Below are 27925 nucleotides of genomic sequence, written 5' to 3' on the forward strand. Positions count from 1 at the left end.
GTAACGAAAGGGGATAAAAAATTGTGGTACTAACCTCTCCTGGGCTAAGCTGACTGTGCCAGGCCTGTGCTAGGAGCTTTGTATCCATACCTGTGAGTAAGCCTTGCTTAGTGCTCCCATTTCCCAGATGAGTTCACTGAGGCTGCAGACCTGGAGTGGGTATGGGGAGGATAGGGCCAGCGGGGAAGAGAGTGGGAGCACCGGTCAGCACGCGGGTACAGGACCACCCACCACACACCTTAACCCCATCAGAGAAGCATCCTATCCCAGCGCAGCGAGATGCTTGAGGTTCCAGATCCACTATCTTTTTTTTTTTCAATTTTTTTTTTTTTTATATTTATTTTTGGCTGTGTTGGGTCTTCGTTTCTGTGCGAGGGCTTTCTCTAGTTGCGGCAAGCGGGGGCCACTCTTCATCGCGGTGCGCAGGCCTCTCACTATCGCGGCCTCTCTTGTTGCGGAGCACAGGCTCCAGACGCGCAGGCTCAGTAGTTGGGGCTTACGGGCCCAGTTGCTCCGCGGCATGTGGGATCCTCCCAGACCAGGGCTCGAACCCATGTCCCCCGCGTTGGCAGGCAGACCCTCAACCACTGCGCCACCAGGGAAGCCCCAGATCCAATATCTTAATCAGAGCAGGAATTCCTGAGCCGGCTCCCAGCGTCAGCGTGTCTGCCGGGGCTACCCCAGGCTGCTGCCACCACCACCGGTACCATGGAATTCCTAGTGAGCAGGAACCCCAGTGTGGGCCTGGGGAGCTGAGGGCTGTTCGGGGCAGGGAGCTGGGCCTGACTGTGGCCAGTGGTCCTGTGGTCTCCAGCTCCCAGGTGGACCAGCTGAGTGGCACAGCCAGCAGCTTGAGGGGGCTGCTCCTTGGCTCAGTTCTGAGGCAGGGCCGGCCCGTTGTGTTTGTGGTCTTGGCCCAGACCACCTGCTCGTCATCTGACATGGCCTCTCCTTGTGCCTGCGGGGAGCTGTCTCCTGGCCACACTGGACACCAGGGGCCACCACGTTCCACCCAGCAACCAACAGTGCAGCACTCCTGCCCCCATCTAAACACCAGGTTAGGAAAGGGCATCAGATACACTCTGGAAAATTGTTGCCCAGAGAAGGGGCATCTAACCCAGGCTGGGAAAGTGGGGGCGTGGTGTTGGTCAGGGAAGGCTTCTTGGAAGAAGAGATGCCTGATCTAAGTCTTAAGGGTAAAGAGGACTTTTCCAGGTGAAGAAGGTGGGCAGAGGAAGAGGCTTGGGCTGGTAAAGGAGGCAAAAGGAGGTCTAGAATGTTTAAGGGACTCTTCTTTCCTGCCCTGGGCTTCGCTTCTGCTGCTCTGCCTGCCTGCCATGGCCCTGTCTTTCCAGAGAAGGTGTTTCAGGCAGGGGTATAGGCAAGAGCAAAGGCTCGACAGTGGAGACAAGAAGGCACGGGCTCTGACGGTGAACAGACTGGCCCCGTGGCATGGGGGGAGTCAGAGGCCAGGGCAGCCCACAGAAGGCCTTGCAAGTCAGGCCAGTCTGGATCGTCCCCTCAGGGCAGGTGATGGAAGAAGCTGCCTGGCCCATCAGCACCTGGTCAGCTTCCCAGGGCAGCACTGGCCTGGAGGCCTATAAACTCACAGGTGAGAAAGCAGGGCTCTGCCCTCCCAGGACTGTGGCTGACTCCCCCTGGAAGCCTTCTGTGACTCCATGGAATGATCTCTCGCACAGGCAAGAAGTCTCCTCTGCCATCCCCTGCACCCTCCCCAACACGGAAGCCCAGAAAAGCCTATTGCAGTTCATGTGACTGTCACAGCCCACTTCCTGGAGCCGGCAGTGCCCTCCTCCTGACACTCCTCAGGCTGCAAAGGCACCCACAGGTTGTGGTGGGAAGAACACAGGACTGGGTGTCAGGTGGCCTTGTCCCCTGTCCACACTCCCACCCTGGGGACAGCCTCCCGCTTCCGGATCAGACCTTGCCTGCTCCCTGGTTCCATGCTGCCATGGAAGGCCCCACTTCCCAACCCCACCACCTGCTTCAACCCTCACCTGAGACTGTGGACTCCCAAAAGGCTTCTTAGGGTCATGAAAGGAGTTGGGTCACGCAGCCCAGAAATCAAACTCTACCTTCCTCACCAACTTGCAGGGGATCTTGGCCCACTGACTTGTCCTCACTGAGCCTCAGTTTACTTGTCTGCAAAATGGAGACTATATGCCCCTTGAAGGGTTTGGGGAGGCTCAGATTAACTCAGATGCCCTCCTGGATGTCCGTTGCATAGCACAGTGCCTGGCGTAGAGTAGGTGCTCAGTAAACGGTCTCCATGGTGATGGAGATGCTGCTGGTGGGGGTCATATTCCCTCGCCTCCTGGCCAGACTCCTCCCTGCCTCTGACTCAGAGAGCCCTTTCCTTAGTGTCTTCTCCACCCTAAGGACCCTTCATTTCAAGTCCTGTTCCTTCTCAGGCCCTTCCACTGTCATGAACCTTCTGTGCCGTCATGTCATGAGCCCCAGTAGTGAAAAGCTCTTGGGCCCGCCTGGCTCTTTGTCTGGCATCGCCCCTCAGGATGTTGGGGACGGTAGGGAATGAACGGTAACTGATGATGAAGACGTGGAGGCTCTGATCATGAAGATGATGATGGGGAACAGGGGCACGTTAGAAAACGCCCCAGCAGAGCTGTGTCTGCTTAATCACCCGAGGTGCCAGGTGCGGCTGGCAAGTGAGCCCAGGGAGTGAGAGGGAGCAGGCGGAGTCTCACTGAGCAGAGACGGTGCCCTGGGAGTTCTGTCACCGTACTGACGCTGCCACCGAGGGCCACAGAGGCAGAGCTGGAGGGGAGTATTAGCATAGGAGGGATGCAGGCATTCTGGAAACAGCTCCTCTGAGACAGCAGCTGCTTTCAGAATGAGCAAGGGCTTTGGAGCCATCAGACGTGGGATGGAATCTTTGCTCTTCCCCTGACCAACTGTGTGACCTGGGGCAGCCCTCTGCACCTCTCTGATCCCAAGGGTGCAATTTCCTCATCTATAAAATGGATCAGTTACACCAGAGAATGCAGTGACAACTGAATCAGGCCACCCGCCTTCGATGGCTCCCTGCTGCCCTCGGGCTGGTCTTGGCCGTTCGGCCTGGCATTCGAGGCTCTTTGTGGTGTCCGTAGTTCTCTTTCTCCCAGGACTTCCTCCTCCCTCGTGCAGCTCCCTGCAGGGGCCATGCTTGTCCTCTCCTCCCAGCCTTTGCACAAGCTGTTCCTTGTGCCCAGAACACCCTTTCTCCTCTCAGTTCTCCCTTTCCCTCCTTCCAGCCCGGCTGTCTCCTGCTCAGTACCTTGGGGTTCAGGCCAGGTGTCACACACTTGAGAAGTCTCCATTGACTCCCAGGCGGGGTTAGGGTCCCTCCTCTGCTATGCAGTTATGTCTGTTTATGCTCGGGATCCCGCTTCCACACTGTGCAACAGGGGGTCAGAGTTGGAGGTGAAGCTGGATCTGGGCCCAAGTTCTCATTCATTGGGTCCTCTGTGGGGTGCGATGGGCCTCAGCCATATCCATGTCTCATATGATGGGGGAAGCCAGGTCTACAGGCCAAGGGGGGGCCCAAGTGAAGGGGGTTATCTGGAGGCAGAGGGAAACCAGATTCAGAGGCAGCAGGACAGAACCCAGGATGTCAGCCTGAGCAAGGGGCCAAATTCAAGGGTAGAACGTGGAACTTGGAAAGTCCTTGGGAATTGGGGGTGGGAACCATTAAGGGTTTAGAGTTTATCCCAAAGCAGCACATTTAGAGGTCAGTGACAGTGTCTATTTTTGATTTTCAGTACTTAGCACAGCCCTGGCACATAGTAGGTGTTCAATAAATGCAGTCTGGATAGATGGGAGGAGATAGATAGGTGGCAGATTTTTAGACATGAGTGAGTGATGTGAATGGTCAGGTAAATGAATGGTCAGGTGGATAGATGAATGAAAAGAAAGAAAGGATGGGTGGGAGGTTGGCTCAGAGGGAAGATGGATGGATGGATGGATGGATGGATGGATGGATGGATGGATGGATAAATGAATAGAGAGGCATGCAATTGGGTAAATAGGTAGATGGCTGGGTGGGTGGATGACAGGATAGTTTATGGAGGATTATAAGGACTGCATGGTTGGAAAGATAGATAGATAGATGAGTAGGTGTGTGGGTCAATGGGTGAATGAATGAACAGTAAAATTTCATGTGGCTAAATGCCCGACATCTTGCCCAGAAGCAGAGGTGTGGTTTGGGTTCTGGGATTCGAGTTAATTGTCCTTCACTGGGAGAAACCAGTGCCAGTTAGGCAAAGAGATCTAGTCCCAGCAGGTCTTGCAGCAGGCTTCCTAATTGACTCCAACCTGACAGTCCCCAGCTTGGACTTACAGTGGCCTGTGTCTTATTGATCTGTAATTTATACTCCACACACATCCAAAAGGATTTGAGGTGACTTGTCATATTAAACCTGCATGCAACAGGACAGTTAAAAATGAAATGAGAAAAAAGTGAGAGACCACATAGCAGAGTGGTTAAAAGTGTACCTGGTTCAACTCCTGGATCTGCTGCTTACTAGCTATGTGATGTTGGGCAAGTTGCTTAACCTCTCTGATGCTGATTTTCCCCCATCTATAGGAAGAAAAGGAGCAAGAGATGATGGAAGGAAAGGAAGTTGGTTTAATGGCGGAAATGTATGCCTGATGATTGGATACTTAAGTGGGAAGCTTGGTATATGGGCAGGTAGATGAATGGGTGGTAGGTTATAGGGCAAGTGGAATGGTAGACGGATGGTGTAAGTGAGAGGGAGGATGGATGAATGGATAGTTGGATGGATGATGGGTGGATGGGTAAATGGGGACAATAATAATTCTATCTCATAGGGTGTTACGAGCATCAAAGGAGTGACAGCACAGTCGTTGGCACTAAGTAAGTGCTTTGAATTATATAATATATGGAGCCACCTTGATAACAGTAACCGTATTTCCTGGAGGAAAAATCCAGACACCCAGATGGTGTAAGCAGAAAAGAGCATTTGATGTCTGGGTAGTCTGGGGGGGTCGGGGCGAGGTGGGGGGTACGTGGCTTTAACAGAGGCTGAGGGCTATCACAGTGATCCAGACTCTGCCCTGCCCATGTTGTACTCACAATCCAGTTGGGCTGATGAGTAAAAGTCTCAGGGCAGGGTGACAAGGGTGACAATGAGAGGTACACGTAGGACTGTGGAAACCCCAGTGCTGGGGTCATCAGGAAAGGCTTCTAGGAGGGGGTGACATTTGAGATGGGTCTTGAAGGATGTGTATGAGTGTCCTGGGCAGGTCAGAAGGGCGAGAAATGTTGCAGGGGGAGGAACGCCTTGAGTGCTGGACTGCAGAGTGGGAGGTCTGTCCAGGGGGCAGAGGGGAGATGCAAAATATTTAGCAGCCGCTCAGAAGGGGTGCCTACTGTAAACACCTGGGGTGCCTGGGCTCCTGCCTCCCTTAGGCAGCCCGAGGTGGGTCCCGGAAGTAACTGCCTACCTGAGTGTGTCTCCTCTTCTTTAAAATGGCTATGGCAAGGGGGACTTCCCTGGTGGCGCAGTGGTTTGCCAGTGCAGGGGACACGGGTTTGCTCCCTGGTCTGGGAAGATCCCACATGCCGCGGAGCAACTAAGCCCGTGCGCCACAACTACTGAGCCTGCGCTCTAGAGCCCACGAGCCACAACTGCTGAGCTCACGTGCCACAACTACTGAAGCCCGTGCGCCTAGAGCCCGTGCTCCGCAACAAGAGAAGCCACCGCAGTGAGAAGCCCACGCACCGCAATGAAGAGTAGCCCCCGCTCGCTGCAACTAGAGAAAGCCCGCGTGCGGCAACGAAGACCCAGCATAGTCAAAAATAAATAAAATGAATTTTTTTTAAAACATGGCTATGACAGGGACTTCCCTGGCGGTCCAGTGGTTAAGACTCCATACTTCCACTGCAGGGGGCACGGGTTTGATTCCTGGCTGGGGAACTAAGATCCCGCATGCTGCATGGTGTGGCCAAAAAAACCAAAATGACTCTGACTCATGTTCCCAACTAATCAGTCACTTTTAGGGTCTCACAAGATAAAGTCAAAAAGTGCTCAGCACAGACCTGGCACATGGTAGGTGCTCAGTAATGCCTGCTGCCATCACTATATTTTTATTACCTACTTAATATGTGGGAAGGGTCTATGGATTTATTTAAGTAAAAGGGCCTTAAAAATTAAAAAGCATTGGGACTTCCCTGGTGGTGCAGTGGTTAAGAATCCACCTGCCAGTGCAGGGGAAATGGGCTCGAGCCCTGGTCCAGGAAGATCCCACATGCCGCAGAGCAACTAAGCCCACGCGCCACAACTACTGAGCCTGCGCTCTAGAGCCCACAAGCCACAACTACTGAGCCTGTGCTCTAGAGCCCGCGAGCCACAACTACTGAGCCTGCGTGCCACAACTACTGAAGCCTACGCGCCTAGAGCCCGTGCTCCGCAACAAGAGAAGCCACCGCAATGAGAAACCCACGCACCGCAACGAAGACCGAACGCAGCCAAATAAATAAATAAATAAATAAATAAATAAATTTATAAAAAAATTAAAAAGCATTGGACAAATGCTGGCTGTGAGAGGCAGCCTGGTGTGTCAGGAAGACTCAAGGGCAATAGAAGTGAGTTCGTTTTCTGACTCGCTGTGTGACCTTGGCCAAGTCACCTAACCTCTCAGAGCTTCAGTTTCCTTCTGTATAAAATGGGACCAGTAAGAGTAACAGGCATCCCTCAAGGTTGTCGTGAGGACTGACTGAGCTCTTCTGTGTGCAGGGCTGTTCCCGTCCCTGCTTCCCTTCTTTCCCTTCCCCAGAAAGCCCTGGTGTTCATTTACCGCCCACCCCACCCCCCAAGCAACCCCTTCCCAGACCCCCATCCATCATCCTGTCCTTTGCGGAGGTTAAGTGGGTCCCCAAGCAGCGAATCCAAACTCTCCCAAAGCCCTGGCCGCACAATGCGGCCTGCTGTTAGCGAGCACCCCGGCTGGCCCGGAGGATTGGGTTTCAGCCAGGCGGCCGGCGCTGGCGGATGCCCAGGCCAGCGGTGGGCAGGCGGGGGACAGAGTGGAGGAGCCGGCGTCGTGGGGACTCCTCCGGCCAGGCCTGAGAAAACAAGAACAGGCTCCAGGCAGGCAACCGAGGCAGAGAAGGGCCTCCGAGCGGCAGGAGGACAAGGAGGGGTATGTGCTGGGAGAGTCGTTGGGCAGAAGGATTTTACATTAGCTGGGTCCCCTTTCTGTGAGCCTGGGGGCGGAGCAGGGGGGCCGAGCCGGAAAAATATCATGCTGCCTCTTGGCAGATTTCACCTTATAAGATCCATAGCCTTCTCAGGACTGCTCTGGCATCACCACCCCCTACTTGGTTGCTTTGGACCAGTGACCCCAAGACCCTCTTAGCCGCTGTTCCTCACCTGGTTTTCAGAGGAGAGGCCAGGGGAAACCCAGTTGGGCTGATGGTTCAAATCCAGCTTTGCTGCTTTTTGGCTGTGTGACTTTAGGCAGGTCTCTTAGCCTTTCTGAACTCAGTTTCCTCATCTGTACAATGAGGATAACAGTGCAAGCCTTGCAGGGTGTGCAGAGTGTTTGCTCAAGACCTGGCACTGAGGGCATGGTACATGAATGCTCTAATTTTTTCCTCTCCCATTTGCGAGGCATCATAGCCTGGTAGTTTCTGGGCTCAGACCGAACAGGTCCCATCCTGCCCTGCCCCTTACTGGCTGTGTGGCCTTGGGGAAGTCCTTGATCTCTCCAAGCCTTGGCTTCTCCATTACTTGCTCTGGGATGTCAATGAGACAGGGTCAGTGAAGCCCACTGTCTTCCTCTGTGAGTGTTAGTGATTTTCACTGTTGCCTTCGTATGGCCCAGCCTTCGCATTTTATAAAGACCTTTGCACCCAGTTCCTCCTTGGATCCTCTAAGCAACTCTGTGAGGTACACAGAGTGAGGATGTTGTGATCCCCATTTAATAGATGAAGAGACTGAGGCTCAGAAAGGTGAAGTGACTTCGCCAAATTACCTAGCTTATCAATGGCCTTGAACTTTATCTGCTGATTCCTGACTGTGCCTTCCTCTTAGAATTCTAATATGGGTCGTGGAAAGAATGCTCCAGCTCCCAGCCATTGATAGCCCAGGTCTGGCCTCCAGGCTGTGGTTAGGATCTCACCAGGCTGTGATGGGGCAGACAGGCTTGTGTTTGAATCACCTCAGCCTCATTGGCCCCACCAGGGAGCAGCCAGAGCTGCTGGGAAGGGTTCAGAGCAGCATCTGAGGCTTGGGTCATGTGCCAGGCTCATGGGCTGCCTGAGCTGTGGGCTGCTGGCCAGTCTGGAGCAAAGACCGCAGGGAATAGCTACGAGGTGTCTGTCCATCTTCAGGATCGACCATGTTCTCAGGACAGACCATGTCACTACTCTCCTCAGGAACCCTCTATAGCTCCCCATTGCCCCATTTTGGATCTTTGGGACAAGGTTCAAACTCCTTAGCTCCACAGTTGAAGCCCTACAGGTCTGGCCCCATTCCAAGCTACCAGATCCATCCACAAAGCGTTTTGCTCCCACCCCATGGGACAGACACTCCAGCATGATGCAGTGGTTAAGAACATGGGCTTTGGTGTAAGGCAGATGCAGCTCCACCACTGCCCGGCCATGAAAACCTTGAACAATCTCTCCTAACTTTAGTTTTCCCATCTGTAAAGGGAGATTCAATAAAGTACCTACTTTATCAATATTTACGATGCCATGAGATAATGAATGGCAAACGCTTAGCCCAGAGCCCTGCATTGAGACCCAGTCCTCAGGTTTTACTGTTGCCCAAACTACCCCTCAAGTTTCATACCTCCGTGCCTTTGATTCTGTCATGCCCTTTACATGGCATGCCCTTCCCCTCTTCTCCCAGCTCAAATGCCACCTCCTTTGAGATGCCTTTGCTGATTCCCTGGTCAAAGCTAATCCTTTCTTCCCTTGGGTTTCCTGGCTCGCGGCCTGGACCAGCTGTTTCACTCTGCCTCTCCCTGTAGAAAGTTCACGTGTCAGGCACTAGTCTGGAAGCTCCTTGAGGGAAGGACCTGCTCATCTGTTTCTGCGTCCCCAGTGCTCAGCACAGGGCCTGGCTCACAGGAGGTGGAGTAGATGTGTGTTGAATGACCATGATCTTGTTACTTAACCCAGGAGAATTCAGGGACAGCTGCCAGGAAGAAAGAACCTTTGAGTTAAGTTTTGGAAGAGAAGTTAGCCAGGCTATAAAGCTGGAAGGGCCAGACATTCCAAGCAGGAAAATTGGGAACAGTCAAGTCACCAAGGCCCAAGGAAACAGTACCTTCTGCAAGCAGAAGGAAATTCAGGATGGCTGGACACTGCTGGAAGGTAATTAGCTGGCCCAGCCAGCAGGGGCCTTGAATGCATTGTTGAGGAGCTAGCACTTTATCTCGCTGACAGTGGGAGCTCTGAAGGGCATTAAGCTCAGTTAAGACATGATCAGACATGGGCTTTAGAAACCTCACCCAGTTGCCATGTGCAGATCGAATATATCTACTGTGTATCAGAACCAGTTCTCAGTGCTAAGGTTACAGTGGTGAGGGAAGCAGACACAGCACTCCCCCAGCCCTGGGAGACTGGAGATCAACAGGACTCACCTACATGATGTCACTTAATTCTCACGTGACCCATTTTACAGATGGGGAAACTGAGGCCCAGAGAGGAGGACGATCTTGCCTGCAGTCACACACTAGAGCTTGCCAGAACCAAGGTTCTAGCGTAGACGGTCTGTGCCCCACTCCCCTGCTGCCCTCCCCCCTCCTTCCCCTCCTGTCCTTACACAGGGCCATATACAGGGAGAGCATACAAAAAGTCCTGGTGTGTGTGTGTGTGTGTGTGTGTGTGTGTGTGTGTGTGTGTGTGTGTGTGTTTTAAGGCTATAGCTGCAGCCTCCTAAAAATAACACAGAGGAAGAATGAGACACATGTGGGTTCAAATCCTAGCCCTGCCTGTGAGCCTTTGTGCAGGCCACTTCACCTCTCTGATGTCAGTTTCCGCATCTGAAAAATGGGGCTAATAGTGTGTACCCCACTGGTTGCCATGAGCCTGAGGCCATACGTAGAGTGCCCAGCTCATTGCCTGGCACATGGTAGGCGCTTAATGAATGTTCCTCCTCGTGTCTTTGGAACTCTCACCTACTGTCATTAGTGCAGATGAACAGTATCTGTGGCCCTAGAGAAGTATGACCCAAGAGGGGGTCAGACAGAGCTGACCAGGGGTGGGTCGGGGAGCAGAGGGCGACCACCCACCCCAGCCTGAAAACAGAGCCCCGCAAAGCCACCCTCCTGTTGGCCCAACGCTAACGACTTCAGTGTGTCTCCCCTTTTAGCTCAAATATTTCTGAAATGCGCACTGCTCATTCACACATAGCCAGAGGGGTCTTCGGGCCTCCCCAGCCTGTGCAATTGGGGCCTCCTGATTGCTTCCTTCTGTGCAGTCTCCAGGAAGCAGAGGGGGTGCGGGAGCAGTGGGGCAAGGGCCAAAGCCGCTCCCAGGGCCCAGACCCTGTTTTCCCACCAAGAAAGGCACTCTGGGCTGGTGGCTGGAGGCCCTGGTTCCAGCTTTCAGCTGGATGCTAAGAATCTTGTCCACAGAGCCTCGGTTTCCTCATCTTTCTATTGGGATTTTTTAATGGTCACTTAGAGCATCCAGGGCTTGGGAACTGGACATTTGCAGGGCTAGCTGGGGTGGGAGTGCCCAGAGGTGAGTGGAAGGGCAGTGTCAGGCAGGATGGGGGGTGTGGATGGCACCAGGGGGGCTGGGAAGGATGTGGGCAGGTGGGTGTGGTCCAGCAAGGGGGCCTCGGAGAGCCGCTGACCTTTACTGGGCAGCTCCTGCTCCAACTCTCCAGCTCAGTCCTCAGCTGCCACCACTCCCTGCCCCCCACACATCTATTCCCACAAACCATGCTGTTGTCTCCTCCGTACCTTTGCCTCTGTTGTCCCTTCTGCCTTGCACAACCTTCCCACTCAGCCTCTCCTGGCTCCCTTCTAACTCATTCTTCAAGCCTTTATCCATGTCACTTCCTCCAAGAAGCTGTCCTTGAATTGTTTGTTTTCTTCTCCTTCCGTACCCGATTCCCATCACACACAGTACCCCATACACGTTCCCGTTGCGGTCTTTGTCACATCTTGTGGTGATTAATCAATCATCTGTGTACAACAAAAATGGCTTCCCCTACACGCAGGATTGTCATTGTCACGGTGGGGATGGGGATGGGGACATTTCCAGCAGTTCACAGGCAGCTTGGTGGAGCCTAGTGGTCCCCAAACTGTAGGAAGTGAGATGATGTTAGCTAGTTTGCAGACGAACATTTTTAATTGTAATGGTCTTATGTTTATTTTCCTTCCTTTTATGGCAAGTGATATTGGTTTCCCATTTCTAATAATGATAATTTTTTTCCTCTTTAAACTGCACTTACGAGAAAAAGAGTCAGAAGAAATTTTGTAATTAAATAACAGTGCAGGCTGTAGGTGGAAACAGCTGAAGTCATGGATGGTGTCCTGATGGAGCATGTGTTCAAGCCCTACAGTTTTAGGGGAGGGAAGGGGATTTCAGCCTTCAACTGAAGACCTACTAAGTGCGAAGCCCTGTGCTGGGTCCTGGGGCAGGTAAAGAAGGTGTAGAAGGGAAGAAGATCAGAAGGAACAGTGTGTGTGAGAGAGTACCAAACAATCTGCAGCTGGAGCACCACGTGTGAATGGAATAGTTGTGTGACCTTGGGCAAGTTCCTAAGCCTTTGTAAGTCTCAGTTTTCCCATCTGTGAAATGGGACAGTATCAACTATCCCTTGGCATCATTGTGAGAATGTTGGTGAGGGTTTCTGGCTCCTAATGGACAGGGTCTCTGTCTCAGTGAACATGAGTTCTCTCCCTCTGTAGATTTTTGAGATCAGAGGGGCAAAGTCTGGGGTGTTACAAGGAGGAGGGAAGTGCTGGTGATGGAAACAGGGCTTGGCTTTTTGAACCCACCCAGGCTCCTGAGGCAAGAACTACTGACCCCAGATTCCCCGGGAAACTGAATTTGACTTTGGGGCTTGGTTTGAGAGGAACAAAGAGGAAACCAGGGCATCCCAGGAAAGCAGCATCAGACGGACCAGGAGGGGCTCCCCAGAGGCTGCGGCCCTTGAGCGAGAAGCTGATGTTTGTCAGATGTTGGCAAGCATGGTCTGGGGTGTGGCGGGAGCTGCTTGGACTCGCCTTCACTTGCAGGGGTCACCTAATGAGCCCAAAGGAAACGGTGGGTGTGTGCAGGCACTGGGTCGGCCAAAAAGCACCACACTCAATCTAAGAAAGAATAGCTGCCACTTATTGATGATCTGCTTTGCGCTGGGCTGCAAGCTAATAGACCTCCCGTCTCCTTGCGTCCTCCTGTCCGCCCTCGGAGGGTATTATGGCCATTCTCCAGGTGAGGAAACTGAGGCTTAGAAAGGTTGCCTGTCCAAGGTTACAAGGCAAGTGGGTGGCAGAACGGGTATTGGAATTGAAGTCTGACCTCCCGACCCCAGTTGATCTGCTCTGCTTAGCTGCCTCTTTTGCAGAGGGAGGTGTCGACATGGAAAGGCAAAAGGCCAAGGGGAAGTTGTAGGGAGAGCACCCCGGGGTTCCCTCCTGCCACGGCCCCAGGGGTAACAGCTTTCCCAGAGGCAGCCTTCAAGGCAGAGCCCAGGACCAGCTTGGTGAGAAGGAAGCCCAGGAGGTGCCGGCCTTCTGTGTCCTTCCCAGGGGACATGCAAGCTGGACCCTCCTCTTAGCCCCTTCTTGCTGTGAACCAGCCTGCGCATGGACTTCCGGTCCTTCTGAGAACCTCCCCTTGCTGGTTCCAGATGTGGTAGGAGGCTGAGGGGAGGGGGCAGTGGAACCCCCAAGCCTGAGCTCCCTGGGAGCCCAGAGTTTGAGGACCAGCCTTTAGTGTGTGACTTTTGGCAAGTCATTTGCCCACTCTGGGCCTGAGTTTCCACCCAGGCGATGAGGATGTCAGTTCACAGGCCCTCCTCTGGGCTGTGGAATCCTCTAGTGCTTGGCCTCTGGGTCAGCCCAAGAATCCAGCCAAGGGGTGGGGCCACCTGCTTGGCGGCTTGCCTCCCCCGCCCGACCCCTTTCTGGTCCCAAGCAGAGTCTCCTCTCTCCCTTGTTCCACACGGCTCCCAGCAGCTGTTCCTCGGGCCCAGGCAGAGAGCCCGGCTTGGCGCGTCTCTGGCTGAGGCCGATGAGAGAAAACAGGTTAAAAGTTCAGCCCTTGTTCTCTCCAGGAGGAAAAATCTGTAGCATTCGGAGTGTGAAAAGGAACCCTTTTTTTCAGCTCCAAAGCAGCACAATACAGCTTCCCTCCAATTTGCCATCAGAAGGATGCCCTTGGCACTGGACTCCACTGTCCCTGGCACCCTCCTCCCCCCTCACCAGCCCCCAGTGCAAAGGGACACAGTGGCCGCAAACACAAGCCACAGGCGGTCATGAGGACACTGCCACATCGTCTCTTGTCAGCTCACAGGTCTGACTGGGGTCACCTCTGGCTAAATGCTTCCTTCTATCCCACCCTCCCATCCATACCTCCCCTGCCCTAGTTCAAGACCTTGTTACTCCCATTTCGACCTTCACAGAGGCCTGGACAATGTGCACCCTGCCTCCACTCTCTCTGCCCTAGTTCATCCAACCCAGGCCATCAAACTAAGTGTCTAGAAGTTTATAGGGTAGGAAGCAGGAGACCCTCACCTCCCACTCTGCCACCAACTCCTGTGTGATCTTTAGGAAGTCTCTTTCCCTCTCTGTGCCTCAGTTGCCCTATTTCTAAAATGAGACAGTTAGGCTAGACCAGGGATAGCATCTCAAATGGTGGGTGTTAGTTTCCTGGAGGACTGTGGTGAGAAGCGTTGTGTAGCCACAGAGTGTGGGGATTGATTAGTGATGTGTCCTGGGCACAGAATTGGAGCATAGCAGCAAGCGTGCCTCTCACTCACTCTCGCTGATCTAGGTGGTGTGGAAGGTCCAGCTGTGATCCTCTAGATCTCTCCGCCTACCCTCTCACAACTATTTGTATTCATACCCCATCTCCACTACCAGACTGTGAACTGCTCCATGGTAGGGCTTTGCTATTCACCGTTTTTTCCCTCGGGGTACCCAGTACAGTGCTTGGTACATAATGGGCATCAGGATATATCTGTTGATTGAATACTTGAGCAATTTAAATCTTCTCAGTGCATTGCAGTTCAGTTCAAAAAGTATTTTGAATCCCCTGTGGCAGGAAAGGGGTAGAGGGAGGGGTGCTGAGCCTGATCTGGGGGTGATTGGGGATCTCTCTGGCCCTGTGGGTCTCCTTTGTCATTGGCTGTATGGTTCCTTTCCTCCAGCTGCTGGAATAAGAGGGGGCAAGTTGGGCCTGGCCGGTTCAGAAGCTGATCTGAGTTTCCTGAACCCCCAGAGGGCAGGTGATGGTCTGGCCCCACTGGACACAGTGCTCACCCCTTAACACCCCTCCATCCCCAGGGCCCTATCCTAGGGGCAGAGTTGGCTGAGCCCTGGGGGAGGGGGCCCAGGGATGAGGACACAATGGAGAACCCCAAGTTCCTGGAGAAGGGGGAAAGGTATCCCTCACAGGAGGTGTGGGCCAGAGGGCCAACGTGGGATAACTGATGCGGCTTGGCTGGGACCCAAGGGAGGCCCCTGTAAGGCCAACATTCCAGTTTCTGAGAATTTGATGCAAGTGGAAAAGCGAACAGAACCCTAAGTCTGAAGTTAAAATTTGAGATTTCCTGAGGACTCTCTGAAGCCCATCCAGGAGACCCCAGATTAAGACCCTTCCCTACCAGTAAAGGAGCAAAGGGGCAATACCTAGGTTGGAGGGATGTGATTGGCTAAGAGGGTGGGGCATGACCATGTGTGAAAGGGCTGGAGTTGGACCTTAAGGGGTGGAGTCTAGAGGAATAGAATCAGATGATTGGCTGGAGTGTGTGAGTGGGTGGGATTATGGAGTGAGAGGCAGGACCTAAAGGGAGGGTAGTCTATAGGGTTCGATCCAGATGATTGTTTGGAGCAATGGAAGTAGCGCTCTGTAGAGAAGGCCCTCAGGAGGTAGGTTCTTGGTGATTGACGGTGCTTCATAGGCAGCTCAGTGATGACTCTTTGCTGTCTCCACAGAAACGCTGATGGACTCAACCACAGCGACGGCGGAGCTGGGCTGGATTGTGCATCCTCCATCAGGGGTGAGTCAGTGGTCCTCAAACCCTGCCTGGTCTCCCAGGATACCTCGGGTTCTGCTGCAGGGCCCAGATGCCCCGCCTCCCCCGCCCTGCCGAATTCCAGCCCCTTCCCCTCCTTCAGGTCCCAGGACCTGGCCTCTCATTGCCCCACCCTGCTGGTCCCCTACCATTGATGGAGTGCTAGTTACCATGACAACATGCTGGATGCTTTCAGACTTTATCCCATAGAATTCTAAACGGGAGGCTGAGGGAATTCCCTGGCGGTCCATTGGTTAGAACTCCGCGCTTCCACTGCCGAGGGCCTGGGTTTGATCCCTAGTTGGGAAACTAAGATCCCACAAGCCACAAAGCGTGGCCAAAAAATAACAAATAAATAAATAAATAAAAGCGAGGCTGAGAAGTGGTACACACACTACCCCCATTTTATAGATGAGGAAGGTGAATTGTCATTTCCTGAGCACCCACTCACTGTGTGTCGTACTACATCACAGCACCTTTACATACATCATCTCCAGTCCTATGGGGAGGAATCCCCTCCATTTTACAGGTGCGGAAACTGAGGCTCGGAGAGCTATAGCCACCTGCCAGGGACCCTATGGCTAGTAAGTGATGAGGGCTCAGGTTTGCATCCAGGGCTGTGACCGAGTCTTCTGGGTCCCTTTTCTGGGTCCCCGTAACACTAGGCTCCCCCTTCCTGAGCTCTTACCATCACACTGCCTTGGGTCCAGTGGTCTGAGCCCATGGAGGCTGTGAGCTTCCCAAGAACAAGATCAGGCACAATTTGAGATTCCTCTTTCTTCCCACAACAACCAGCCCAGCAGTTACATACAGACCGTGGGGTCAGACACTCCTGAAATTCTGTCCCAATGCTGCCACTCACCAGCTGTGTGATTTTGGGCCAGTTCCTTAACCTGTCTGAGCTTTAGTTTCCTCATCTATAAAACGGTGATAATAATGTCTTCCTCATAGGACTGTTGTGAGGTTCTCCTGCCAAGTGTCTAGCACGGTGCCTGACGTAGAGTGGGCTCCCAGTGACAGGTAGCTATAGTAACTGTCACCGTCATCATTGTCAGTTCTAGTATCATTCCCTCCTCATCCCCCTGGTCTCTGGGGAGGGCTCTGGGCTCCCACAGCCCATCCCTTCCCTTCCCCCCATCCCAGCTCCTCCGCTGGGACTCAGCTGCTGCCCCAAGGAGCTGCATCCCCCCACCCCCCTCAGGTCTGTGCTCTCAATAGGCAGGGCCCCAGGGTCAGGCCTCTTTCTGTGGCTCTTTCTTGTCACCAATTTTCCATCTGTGAAGGCGGCTGGGCGCACATCCCCACCCTGTCAGTAATGAGGCCAGGCTGGGCTGCAGGGCCCCCGGACGCAATTATTTGGGGTGTTTAGGCTGCAGGGCCTCTGCATGTTAATTAGAGAGAGGGGAGAAAGGCAGAGTGCTCTAATTAAGTGCTCTAATTAAGTTCTGAAGAAGAGCAGTGATTGAAACAAGGGGCTGACTTTGTCACATGGTGCCACCAAAAAAAAAAAAAATTAAATGCAACGTAGGGAGCTTCAGAGCCGCCATTGAAGGAGCCTCTGGGCCAGCTCAGCCTTCCCCACGCACACTTGCCCTTCACAGCATCAGCCCTCCCTGGGCTGGCAAACACCACCCGCCCTGTGCAGACTTGGCCCGGAGAATGTGAGGGAGGCAAAAGGACAAAGAACACCCACTTGAGAATGACACCTCTCCCACCACTTGCCCCCGCCCCCCCAAAGTCACATTTGGCAGTTGGGGAAATAGAGGCCCAGAGAGGGGCAGTGACTTGCCTAAGGCCACACATCAAGTTAGCAGAGCTGGGACAAAACCCAGGACTCCTGGGCCAGTGTTGGGTCCTCATGTTTCAAGACAGTGTGGACAAGCATGGGTCTGGGTCTGGGTCTGGGTCTGTGTGACCTGGGTCAGGTGACCTCATTTCTCTGGTCTCTACTCCCTCATCTAAAGTAGAAATAACCCTACTTACCACATGTGATAATCATGACAAAGAAATGAGATCCTGTTACAGCACCCACCCTTGGCCCAGCATAGGTGAGTGGGGTTCACTCTGCTGTTGGGTCTACCCCAGACGAAGCCAGCCCAACACCAAGGGGGGCACAGGAGAAGGAGGGGATGGGTGGCTGATCTCAACAAGCTCTCAGTCCCACTGGGGAGACCAGACCAAGAGGGCCGGGAGTGCCCGGCACTTGTCCAGGCAAGTTGTCCCCAAGGGCCCAAGGGAGAGTCGGTGAATGCAAACACTGCAGCTGGAGGGAGAGGCCGCGGCGAGAGGTTCCAGAGGATGGACAGAGAGACGAAAGGTGCTCGAGGGGTCACAAAAGTGTGAACAAAGGCTCAGCCTGCGAGTGAGCTTGGCCTGTGAGCGTCTGTGGAGGGAACACGGCCTGTGCCCTTCCATTTCAACTTTCCATGGCCCTGCCCAGCCCCTTCCAGCAGTGGGGCTTGGGAACTCACAGCTGGGTGAGAGCCCAGGCTGGGGCCCAGTGAAGTGCCGAAGTGCGGACCCCAGGCGGGAAGGCGGGAAGGTGTCCCTCCAGGCACTGTCTTAGCCACTTAAGGCCCCAGAGCAGAGCTGCTCTCATGGGGAAAGGCCTTGTCTTCCTGTTATGGGGGTGAGGGCTCTTCTTCCATTGGACTGGGAATCCCCAAGGGCAAGGACTGTGTCTCCCTGGTCAGACAGGGAGCTCCCGGCAGGCAGAAGTCCTGTGTCCCCCATCAGACTGCTAGCTCCCCAAGCACAAGCTCTGTCTGCTTTCAGACAGGGTGGGCCTCTCCCTGGTTTCCCTTCCAAGTGGGAGCTTCCCAGGAACAGGGGCCACGTCTTCTTTATCAGATTAGTTACCCCTGGGGGTAAGGGTCACATCTCCCACGTTGACTAGGGCAATACCAAGAGCAGGGCGTGTGCCCTTCCCATCAGATTGGTGTGTTTCCCTCGTAGACTGGGGGATTCCTCAGAGCCAAGGCTATGTCTCCCCCTCAGCTTAGAGTTCTCTGATGGTAAGCATCATGTCTCCATCATCAGACTGGAAGATCCCTTAGGTAGGGTCTGTGCCTCCCCCATTAGACTAGGAGGCCCCTGGTGGTAGGTGTCCTGTCTACCCCCATCAGACTGGAGGATTCCCTAGGGAAGAGTCTGTGCCTCCCCTCTTAGACAGGGTGTTCCCTGGGGCTAAGCCCCTACCTCCCCCACCTGACTAGCATTTCACCCGCAGTGGGAAGAGGTGAGTGGCTACGATGAGAACATGAACACGATCCGCACGTACCAGGTGTGCAATGTGTTTGAATCGAGCCAGAACAACTGGCTACGGACCAAGTTCATCCGGCGCCGTGGTGCCCATCGCATCCACGTAGAGATGAAGTTCTCGGTGCGTGACTGCAGCAGCATCCCCAGCGTGCCTGGCTCCTGCAAAGAGACCTTCAATCTCTATTACTATGAGGCCGATTTCGACTCGGCCACCAAGACCTTCCCCAACTGGATGGAGAACCCGTGGGTGAAGGTGGACACCATTGCCGCCGACGAGAGCTTCTCCCAGGTGGACCTTGGTGGCCGGGTCATGAAGATCAACACTGAGGTGCGGAGCTTCGGGCCCGTGTCCCGCAGTGGCTTCTACCTGGCCTTCCAGGACTATGGCGGCTGCATGTCTCTCATCGCCGTGCGCGTCTTCTACCGCAAGTGCCCCCGCATCATCCAGAACGGCGCCATCTTCCAGGAGACTCTGTCAGGGGCTGAGAGCACATCGCTGGTGGCTGCCCGGGGTAGCTGCATCGCCAACGCGGAGGAGGTGGACGTGCCCATCAAGCTCTACTGTAACGGGGACGGCGAGTGGCTGGTGCCCATCGGGCGCTGCATGTGCAAAGCGGGCTTCGAGGCCGTGGAGAATGGCACTGTTTGCCGAGGTAAGGGCCATGGTGGGGCAGGTGCCCCTGCAAGTGTGTGGAGTTGGTGTTGGCTGCAGACTTGAACCTGGCAGCTGGGAGGGCAGGCTGGTGAGCACAGAGGCCTGGAGCTGACCATGAGGCCCTCTGTGGTCAGGGTTTCCAAATCTACAGCCGTCGTTCAGCTTCTTAGAGGGAGGCATTAAACAGCACTTCTTGAATGGTGGTATGTGTACATACTACAGGGGGTATGCAGGCTGATTTTAGTTGAGGATAAATGTTTCTCATTTTAATTATTATGTAATGATGGCAGGTGGTACTTTATTTCTTCATTTACAAAAGTGATATGGTTTCCTTTTTAAGAAAATGTGTAAGTCATAGTAAATAACATTTATAAGAGAACCTTCATTGCGCTTTTGCTGTATCAGTCAGTATAGGCCAGGCCACGCTGAAGTGACAAAACAATAAGAGTTTGTTTCTCACTTAATGCTACACTGTGAGTCAGCTTGGGATTCCTCCCTCTGGGAGCCAAGCAGATGGAGGAGCCACCATTTGGAATGTTGTGATCACCAGGGCAGAAGGAAGGAGCAAGTGTGACAGATTGTATATGGGATCTAAATCTTCCCCCCCGGAATGGCTCAGACATCACTCCTATGCACGTTTCAATGGCCAAGGCAAGTGATGTGGTTACTTCCAATTCAAAGAGATGGAGAAGTGCAGCTCCACTGTGAGCCAGCCCTCCTGATTACCATTTTTACTGTGTGCTGAGCACTTTACATGTCTAACTCATTTAATCCTCACAAGAACCCTATGAAGGAAAGTGCCATTTTATAGGAAGAAATCACAGCTCATACCCAGTTCATACAGTGAATAAGTGGAGGTAGCACAGAATCTTACCCAGGTAATGTAATTCCAAACTACCCTCTTAACCACTGTGCCCCTTAAGTTAATTTAAAGAAAAATATTAAGTAAACAGTAGTACAGGTAGTATTTGATTATGGCCAAGAGTCACAAAGGTGCTGTGTAAACATAAGAAGTTGTACGAGGTACTGCATGGTGGTGAGAAGGCTGTGAAGGTAGACAGACCTGGGTTCAAATTCCAGCCCTGCCGGTTACTAGTTGGACGTCCTGATCCGAGTTGTGGAACCCTCTTTCATAGGGTAGTTGTGAGGATTCAAGACCTTAAGACATGTAAAGCACTTTTGATGGCTTCTAGGATACAGTAAGAGGTTAATAAATGTTAACTAAATGAGATGCTACATATACAGCCCAGCGTGGCACAGGTTCTCTGCAGTGTGAGCTATGGTGGTGATGGTGGTGACATAGGAGACTTGAAGCCTGCTTGTGCCACTTCCTCTTGCCTTCCCAATTGGAATTGGGTCCTGGGGTAGTTCCAGATGCCAGGCTACGAGTTTGGACCTTTTCCAGGGGCCTCGAAGAGCCAGTTAAAGTTTAGCCCAGGGTAATTGCAATGATCCTCACCTTGATGAAATTTTGTCGCATCCGCCACCTCCATGGCTCCTCCAGCCCTCTGAGGCAGCATTTTAAGGGTCCTGGGAGGACAAGTGGGTGTATAAGAGACAGGAGCAGTGGCCTGTGGGGAAGCTGCGGCAGTGATCTCAGGTGATGATGGCTGCGTGGACTGGGCGTCCACAGTGCTGGGGAAGAGGAGGGGTGCAGTCAAGGGATGTTTTGGCAGTGAATCAGATGAGATGTGGAGACAGATTGGAAAGGGAGGAGGGAGAGGAATCAGAGGGAACCAGGAATTCCAGCTTACAGGGCTGCGATGGTCTTGGAAAAGAAATGGGGACATTGGGAGCAAAGGCTGGTTTCTTAGGGAAGACAACAAATCTGGTTTCCTATACTTGAGTGTGAAAGTGCACAGCCCTGGGACATGGCAGGGGTGAGACAGGCCATGGGGAACAGAATCAGTCACTCATTGCTTATTGGTTATTCACTCATCAAACCTTCCCTGTACCTCCTCTGTGTCAGACCTTGTGCTAAGCACCAGGTAAGACAGAAGAGAATCCAACTATGGCCTTGCCTTCTAGGAGCTCACAGTCTAGCAGAGGAGACCGACTGTAAATGAACAAGGGTGGGAATGCATTAGACTTGTTTTAATAGGAACTGCTCAGGCTGAGGTGGGCACAGAAAAAGGGAAGGCTTCACAGAGGAGGTGACATTGGAGCTGAGTCTTGGGAGAGGTGTACATTAACCAGGTGGCCCAGTCCTTCTGGAGGTTGGATCAGCATCAGCAGAGACCTGGGGACATGAATCAGTGTGCCTCATTGGGGGGACTGGTCAATTGTTTGGTGTGGCTGTGGCTAAGGGTGCAAGGAGAGATGTAAGAAGAACTGTGGCTGGAGTGGTGCCCAGATGAAGAGGTGTATTAGTTATCTATTGCTGCATAACAAGTTAGCCCAAAATTTAGCAGCTTAGAACAACAAGCATGTATTTATTTATTTATTTATTTATGGCTGCATTGGGTCTTCGTTGCTGCACGAGGGCTTTCTCTAGTTGTGGCGAGCAGGGGCTACTCTTTGTTGCAGTACGCGGGCTTCTCATTGCGGTGGCTTCTCTTGTGGAGCACGGGCTTCAGTAGTGAACAACAAGCATTTATTATCTCAGTTTCTTAGAGTCAGGAACCAGGCACGGCTTAGATGGGTGCCTTTGGCTCAAGGTCTCTCCTGAGGTTGCAAGCAGGCTGTCGGCTGGGGCTGCAGTTTCATCTGAAGGCTTGACCAGGGAGGGATCTGCTTCCACGTTCCCTCATGTGGTTGTTTGCGGGCCTCAGTCCCTCCCACGTGGGCCTCTCACACGTGCAGTGGCTTCCCCCGAGCACATGATCCGAGAGAGGGAGCGTAAAAGAGAGAGCACCCAAGACAGAAGCCACAATCTTTTCATAATCTCATCTCAGAAGTGACATCTCATTACTTCTGCTGTATTCTCTTCATTAAAAGTGAGTCACCAGGGCTTCACTGGTGGCACAGTGGTTGAGAGTCTGCCTGCCAGTGCAGGGGACACGGGTTCGAGCCCTGGTCTGGGAGGATCCCACATGCCGCGGAGCAACTAGGCCCGTGAGCCACAACTACTGAGCCTGCGCGTCTGGAGCCTGTGCTCCGCAGCAAGAGAGGCCGCGATAGTGAGAGGCCCGCGCACCGCGATGAAGAGTGGCCCCTGCTTGCCGCAACTAGAGAAAGCCCTCGCACAGAAACGAAGACCCAACACAGCCAAAAATAAATAATAAATAAATAATAAATAAATTTGAAAAAAAAAAAAAAAAAGTGAGTCACCAAGTTCAGTCCATGCTCCAGGGGAGGGAATTACACAGGGTGTAAATGCCAGGAGGTGGGGGTCCCTGGGGCCATGACAGAGGTGGCCTGTCACAGGATCAGAGTCTGAGCTGCTTCTTGCAAGGGGTGGGAGTTCGAGGTAATGCTGGGGCAGAGTGTGTCCAGCGCTGGCTTCTCCCCTCCCACCAACCCCCGGACGAGGCCCAGCCCAGCCCAGCCGGCTACTGGATGTCAGTGGAGGCCAGTCAAGGTGTGATTAATGAGCTCAGGGAGCCAGAAGGACACCAGCTGCTGCTGTGGCATGTGTGCAGCCACCCAGATGTGGGGCTGCTTCAGCCCAAGTCCCACAGGCACTGGCCCCGCCAGTCCAGGACGTGTAGGAATGATGATTATTGCTCACATCTGGGTGGTTGGCAAAGTGCTTTCCCCATCTCCAGCTCAGGGATTCTCAGCCTTTACTATGCCTCAGGATCCGCTGGGAAGTTTATTAAAATGCAGATTCCTGGGTCTGGTGCAGGCCTCTTCCCCAGGTCTGGTTCTGTGCCTCTGAGGTAGGGCCAAGAATCAGCATTTTTAAACAAGCAGCACTGATGCTCCTATAACAGGACTATTAGCTCAGACACACAATGTGTTAACACATCCTTGGCCAGACCAAGCAGGACTCAAGGCCAGCCCCACCACCACCCCAGGGAGCATCCACCCTAAAGGGTGGGAGGGGACGTTAGCGGAATCTCTGGGAGGGTGTGGTTTGGAAAGATCCATTTAATATTGAAACATAACATGATGGGAAAAGAATCCATTGCTCTCTCAGAGAAATACAAATTAGAGAAAACTTGACGGTGAGGGGGACGGGGGGGAGTAGGTGAGTCCTCGTGGGGAATGGCAGCGATCCCAGGGGTGGGCAGTGGTGACTGGGTGTTCCCAGTGCACTGAGTGGTTCATGAAACTATGGACTAAACTGACTCAATCAGACCAACTTCCTCTAGTGCCTGTTTGTTGTGTGCAGGGCACAGTGGGGAGGGGAGGGGCTCGGAAAAGCCAATTAACCCCTCAACAAGCATGTATTGGGTACCCCCTGTGTGCCATTTAGCCCTCTAACAGATATTGATTGAGTTCCTTCTCTGAGCTAGGCACATGCCAGTGCTAGGGAACACAGATGTGAACAAGAGGGACACATTCACTGCCCTCCCAGAGTTTTGGTCTGGGTGGGTGGATGGGGGAAGATGGAGGAAATAAAGTTAATAAACAAATAAAATAGTTATAAACTGTGAGGAGTAAAAAGAAAAATATAGGGTACAATAAAAGAGATCAAAAGGAGGATCTGCTTTAGCCAGGTGGTTCAGGGAAGGCTTCTTGGAAGAGGTGTCATTTGAGCTGACTGAGGCTGTCCTGGGATGGCTGGAGGAGAGCGCCTGAGAGTCACGGTTTGTGGCTTCAAGTGTCTCCTGGGCAAGCAGAGCATTCAGACACAAGGGAACAAGGCAGAGCATGGTCCTTCCAGAAATGAAGTCTATCCAGGCAAAGTACTTTGAGAATATGAGGAAGAAGGCATCTTTTCCGACTGGGCATCTGGGAGGGCTTCAAGGAGGAGGTGGCATTTGAATTGGGCCTTGAAGAGTGAGTGGGATGTGGATGGGTGAAGGGAGGGGAGGAATTGTAGGTCGAGAAACTGCATGAATAAAGGCCCGAGGTGTGACAGTATAGGGCATGTTTGGTGGATGTCCAAGGCCCTAGTGGGTGCAGGGCTGGGGCACGACTTTCTCCTCTTCATTCATCTAGTCATGGTTCATTGAGTGCCTAATCTGGGCCTGCACTGGCCCCACAGACACCAGGTGGGAGACTCCTGGGACTTCCTTCAGAAGAACTCCGCCCCCTTCCCCTATCCCAGTCCCCAGCCTCCACAGGATCACAGTTCCCACTGGGGCTTGCCACCGGCTGATTTGCTGGTGGGGGTCGGGGGCGGGGCAGGAGAGTGGCCTTGGAATTCCTCCTCTGCAGCAGCTGCTCCCACCCAAGCCCTGAGTCTGTTTGCCTGACTCTTTCCAGATGTTTATGGGATTGATTGTGAATGTGTCCCTGCCTCAGTTTCTCCAAGTTTGTCTCCGTATCCCTATTCCCATTGGTCTCTCCTTCCCTAATGAAGCCCCTACTTGCTACTCCCTGCCCATCAGTGGGAGCCCCCAGCCCAGCAACCGCTGGGGACCCTGCCCTCCTCTCTCCCCATGGCAGACGTGCCTCTATAATGGATCCAGAGGCAGTTCCACAGTGAGCGTGATTGCCGTGATGCTATTGGGGTGTAATGGGATTTTTAATGTTTAGCTTGGACAGGGAGAGGGACTGCGAGCCAGCGGGTTAGGGGGGTGAGGGGGTGGGAGGTGCTTGCACACACATGTTGATCCGCTGGCTCCAACTCAGACTTCCCAGTTCCCAGCTGCCGGGCTTCTCCTCCCAGCCTCTCCCTCTCCTCCCCCTGCCCTGCTTGGCAGCCCCTAGCCCTGCTCTCTCCCCCACCCATGGCCTCTCCTTGACCTTGGCCATGGAGACCTGTTTCTTCAAACCCCAGCCCTGCCACTTGCTAGCTGTGTGACCTTGGGCAAGCAGTGGACCTTCTCCTGGTCTTTGTTTTCTCATCTGCAAAGCAGAGTAAACAGATACACTGCTGTGCAGAGTAAATGAGAAAATACCTAGAAAAGTGTTAGAAAAATAAGGACTTTTACAAACACTGTCTTTTGCCTGTGGACTTTTTTTTTTCTCCTAATGAGCTTTTTTATTTTGAGGAAAAAATAACTTTTCCTTATCACAAAAGCAATACAGGTTATTTGTAGAATCTTTAGAAATTACTGATAAGCCAAAAGGAGAAAATTAAAATCACACAGAGAGTAACCACTGTTAACAGACTGGTGTGGATCCTTCTAGGTGTATTTATATGTATTTAAGCATATTGATTTTTTTAAAAAGAAAAAATAGATTCCTTCTGAGAATACATGAGGATTTTTGACTTATTAATATTTTGTGGGCATTTTTCCATGTCCTGTTGGATCATCATTTGGGAAGGCTCTTAGAATTCCGTAATAGATAGATGTACCATGATTTATTTACCAGTTCTCTAGTGATCCACATGTAGATTGCAGTTTTTCACTATCTTAAATGCTGGCATGGACTTCATTGTCCCTCTGCCTTTTTGCACTGCTCCTGGCATTTGTGTAGGATATGTCTCCAGGCATGGAATTGTAGGGTCAAAGGGTATGTACTTTTTTTGAGCTTTTGATGCACGTTGCCAGATTACCCTCCAGAAAGACTGGGCTGAATTACCCGCCTGGCAGCAGTCTTCGAGAGTGTCTGTTTCCCCGCATACTCACCAGCATGGGATATTATGCCTGTGGCTTTATTTTCTATTTCACTCCCAGAATCCTGTGCCTCCCCAGCCAAGGTAGGGAGGGACCAGGGGTCCTCTCTGGGCCCTCAGGGTTGGATCCTGGGCTGCCCTTAGGGTTGGATCCTGGGCCACCCTCAGGGTGGCCTCCTTCCCACCCTGCTCTCAGCTCCAGCCCTTCCCACAGAGGCCGGACCAGTGGCCCAGATGTGTCTGGCAAGCCTCTGGGGGTGGGTGCGGTCAGTCTCGGGGTGAGGAGGAGGGAGACATCCAGCTGGCAAGGCCTGTGCTGGCTGGGGAAAGGGGTGTGAGGGTTGGAGTGCTGGGTGGGAGGAACGGCCCAGACCCCCACACAGAAAGCTCTGCTGCTTCTCTTCAAGGGCAGGATGGAGACGCCCAGCTTGGGGAGGAGGAAGGGTGATAGATAACCCCTCCAGACCCCCAGGCTCAGGCCAGGGCTGAGACCACACAGGCCAGCGTTTCGAGAAGGGGATTGGATGGGGACCCTGGCCAGTACAGGCTATTCAAGTCTTTGGTCTTAAAAATTAGAAGTACCCCCTCCCCGCTTCCCCTTTTCTATATGCTCTCAAAGCATCTATTTTTGTTCACAGCTATCTATCCATCTCTCCAACCATTAATCCATCTGTTTGTCCATCTATCCAGCCAGCTGGCCAGCCAGCCATCAGCCATTCACTGAACTCCAGTTTCTGATTTTTTTGCTTCATGGAGAGATCGGGTGATATCTTCATAGAGGACCAAGAAGCTAACACACAGTGAATAACACTCCTCAGGCACCTACTGTGCGCCAGTCCCTGAACCAGGTGTGGGGACTGCAGACATGAGGAAGGCCCTTCTTGCCCTCATGGAGCTTCCAGTCTGGTATAGGGGAGTTGGCTCCATCTGTAACTGTAGCCTTGGGGCACTTAGGAGGGAGTCAGGAGAGAGCTGGGGAGGCTTCCTGGAGGAGGAGCCATTTTCCCAGGGCTCTGGAGAATGGGAGGAGGTGGAGGCAGGAAAAAGATAGTCAGAAATGATACTGATTTTTTTTTAACCCTGGCCTCTTGCTGACCCTCAGCCATCTGGGGGAGTGGGGTACAGCAGAAGTATTCTTAGCCAAGGGAGAAGGGCAGAGGGGCTGCCAGCACTCTCAAAGGGCTGAATGAGGCAGAGGCTGAAAGGAGTCCTGAGAGGATTGGAGAAGACCAGGGCAAAGGGTGAAAGGTACCTCCTGTGTGCCCAGCTCTGTGTTATATGCTCTGCTCCACTATCTTATTGAATCTTCCGCTGATACGATTAGGTCCATTTACAGATGATGAGACTGAGGTCCAGAGAGGATCAGTGAGTTTTCCAAGGCCACACAGCCAGTAAGTAGCAGAGGCAGAATATGAACCCAGCTTTCTCCAGCTTGCTGGGACAAGTGATTACCCGGGAGTGAGTGGATATCTGAATGTACTCTGCCCTGCCCACCTCCCCATTACCCAGGAGCCCCTGAGATGTAAGAAGAGTTTGACAGATAACCAGCTGAGGGGCTCACGTGTGAGTCTGTGAGACCTCAAAGAAAGGAGGGGGCAACCAGAAGGGCTTCCGAGGGGAGGAGGGAGGCTCACGGCTGAGCCTTGGAGGACGCATTGCTTTCATATCAAGAGAGGTAGGGCAGGATGGAGCACGGTCCCAGGGCAAAGTCTCAGGGGTGGGGAAGCCCCCCGTAGGCCTCCTCTCCTCGTGCCAAGCCGTGAGATGGCCTCGGGGAAGGAGGCCGGCCCACGCACCCCCGGCTAACCTCCGGCCAGAGAGGAGTCCCCCCGGCCCCCACGCGACATTTACCAAGTGCTCACGTCATGATCCCTTCCTGCCTGGTTACCTTCTGGAATCCCCCCATCAAATTAGAAAACTGAGACTGAGGGCCAACCATCACACCCCTCATAGTTGGCAGAGGCAGGTGTGCACTCTACTGCCTCCTACTTCTGATCTCCTCTGCTTCTTGGAGGTGTCAGAAAGCCTTGGTAGCAGGGCCCCCGTGCTTATTCCTACGGACCAGCAGCTCCCCACTCAGACTCTCACTGACTCCCAGTCACCCGCGGGGTTAGGTAGCCTCATCTCTATTTTACAGAAGAGGAAACT

At 53.1% G+C, this 27925-nt stretch overlaps 1 protein-coding gene across 2 annotated transcripts in view; it reads left to right on the plus strand.

Moving 5' to 3' along the window:
* EPHB2 (EPH receptor B2) overlaps window positions 1-27925 on the plus strand; it is a 184603-nt gene that overhangs the window by 49747 nt on the left and 106931 nt on the right. For both annotated transcript variants that reach the window (XM_059915759.1, XM_059915767.1), the window contains exons 2-3: window positions 15166-15230; window positions 18475-19159. In XM_059915759.1, the coding sequence (XP_059771742.1) occupies window positions 15166-15230; window positions 18475-19159 (750 nt within the window). The remainder of the gene's footprint in view (window positions 1-15165; window positions 15231-18474; window positions 19160-27925) is intronic.

This window comes from Balaenoptera ricei, chromosome 1 (assembly GCF_028023285.1).
Source record: "Balaenoptera ricei isolate mBalRic1 chromosome 1, mBalRic1.hap2, whole genome shotgun sequence".
In the NCBI taxonomy this organism is placed as follows: domain Eukaryota; kingdom Metazoa; phylum Chordata; class Mammalia; order Artiodactyla; family Balaenopteridae; genus Balaenoptera; species Balaenoptera ricei.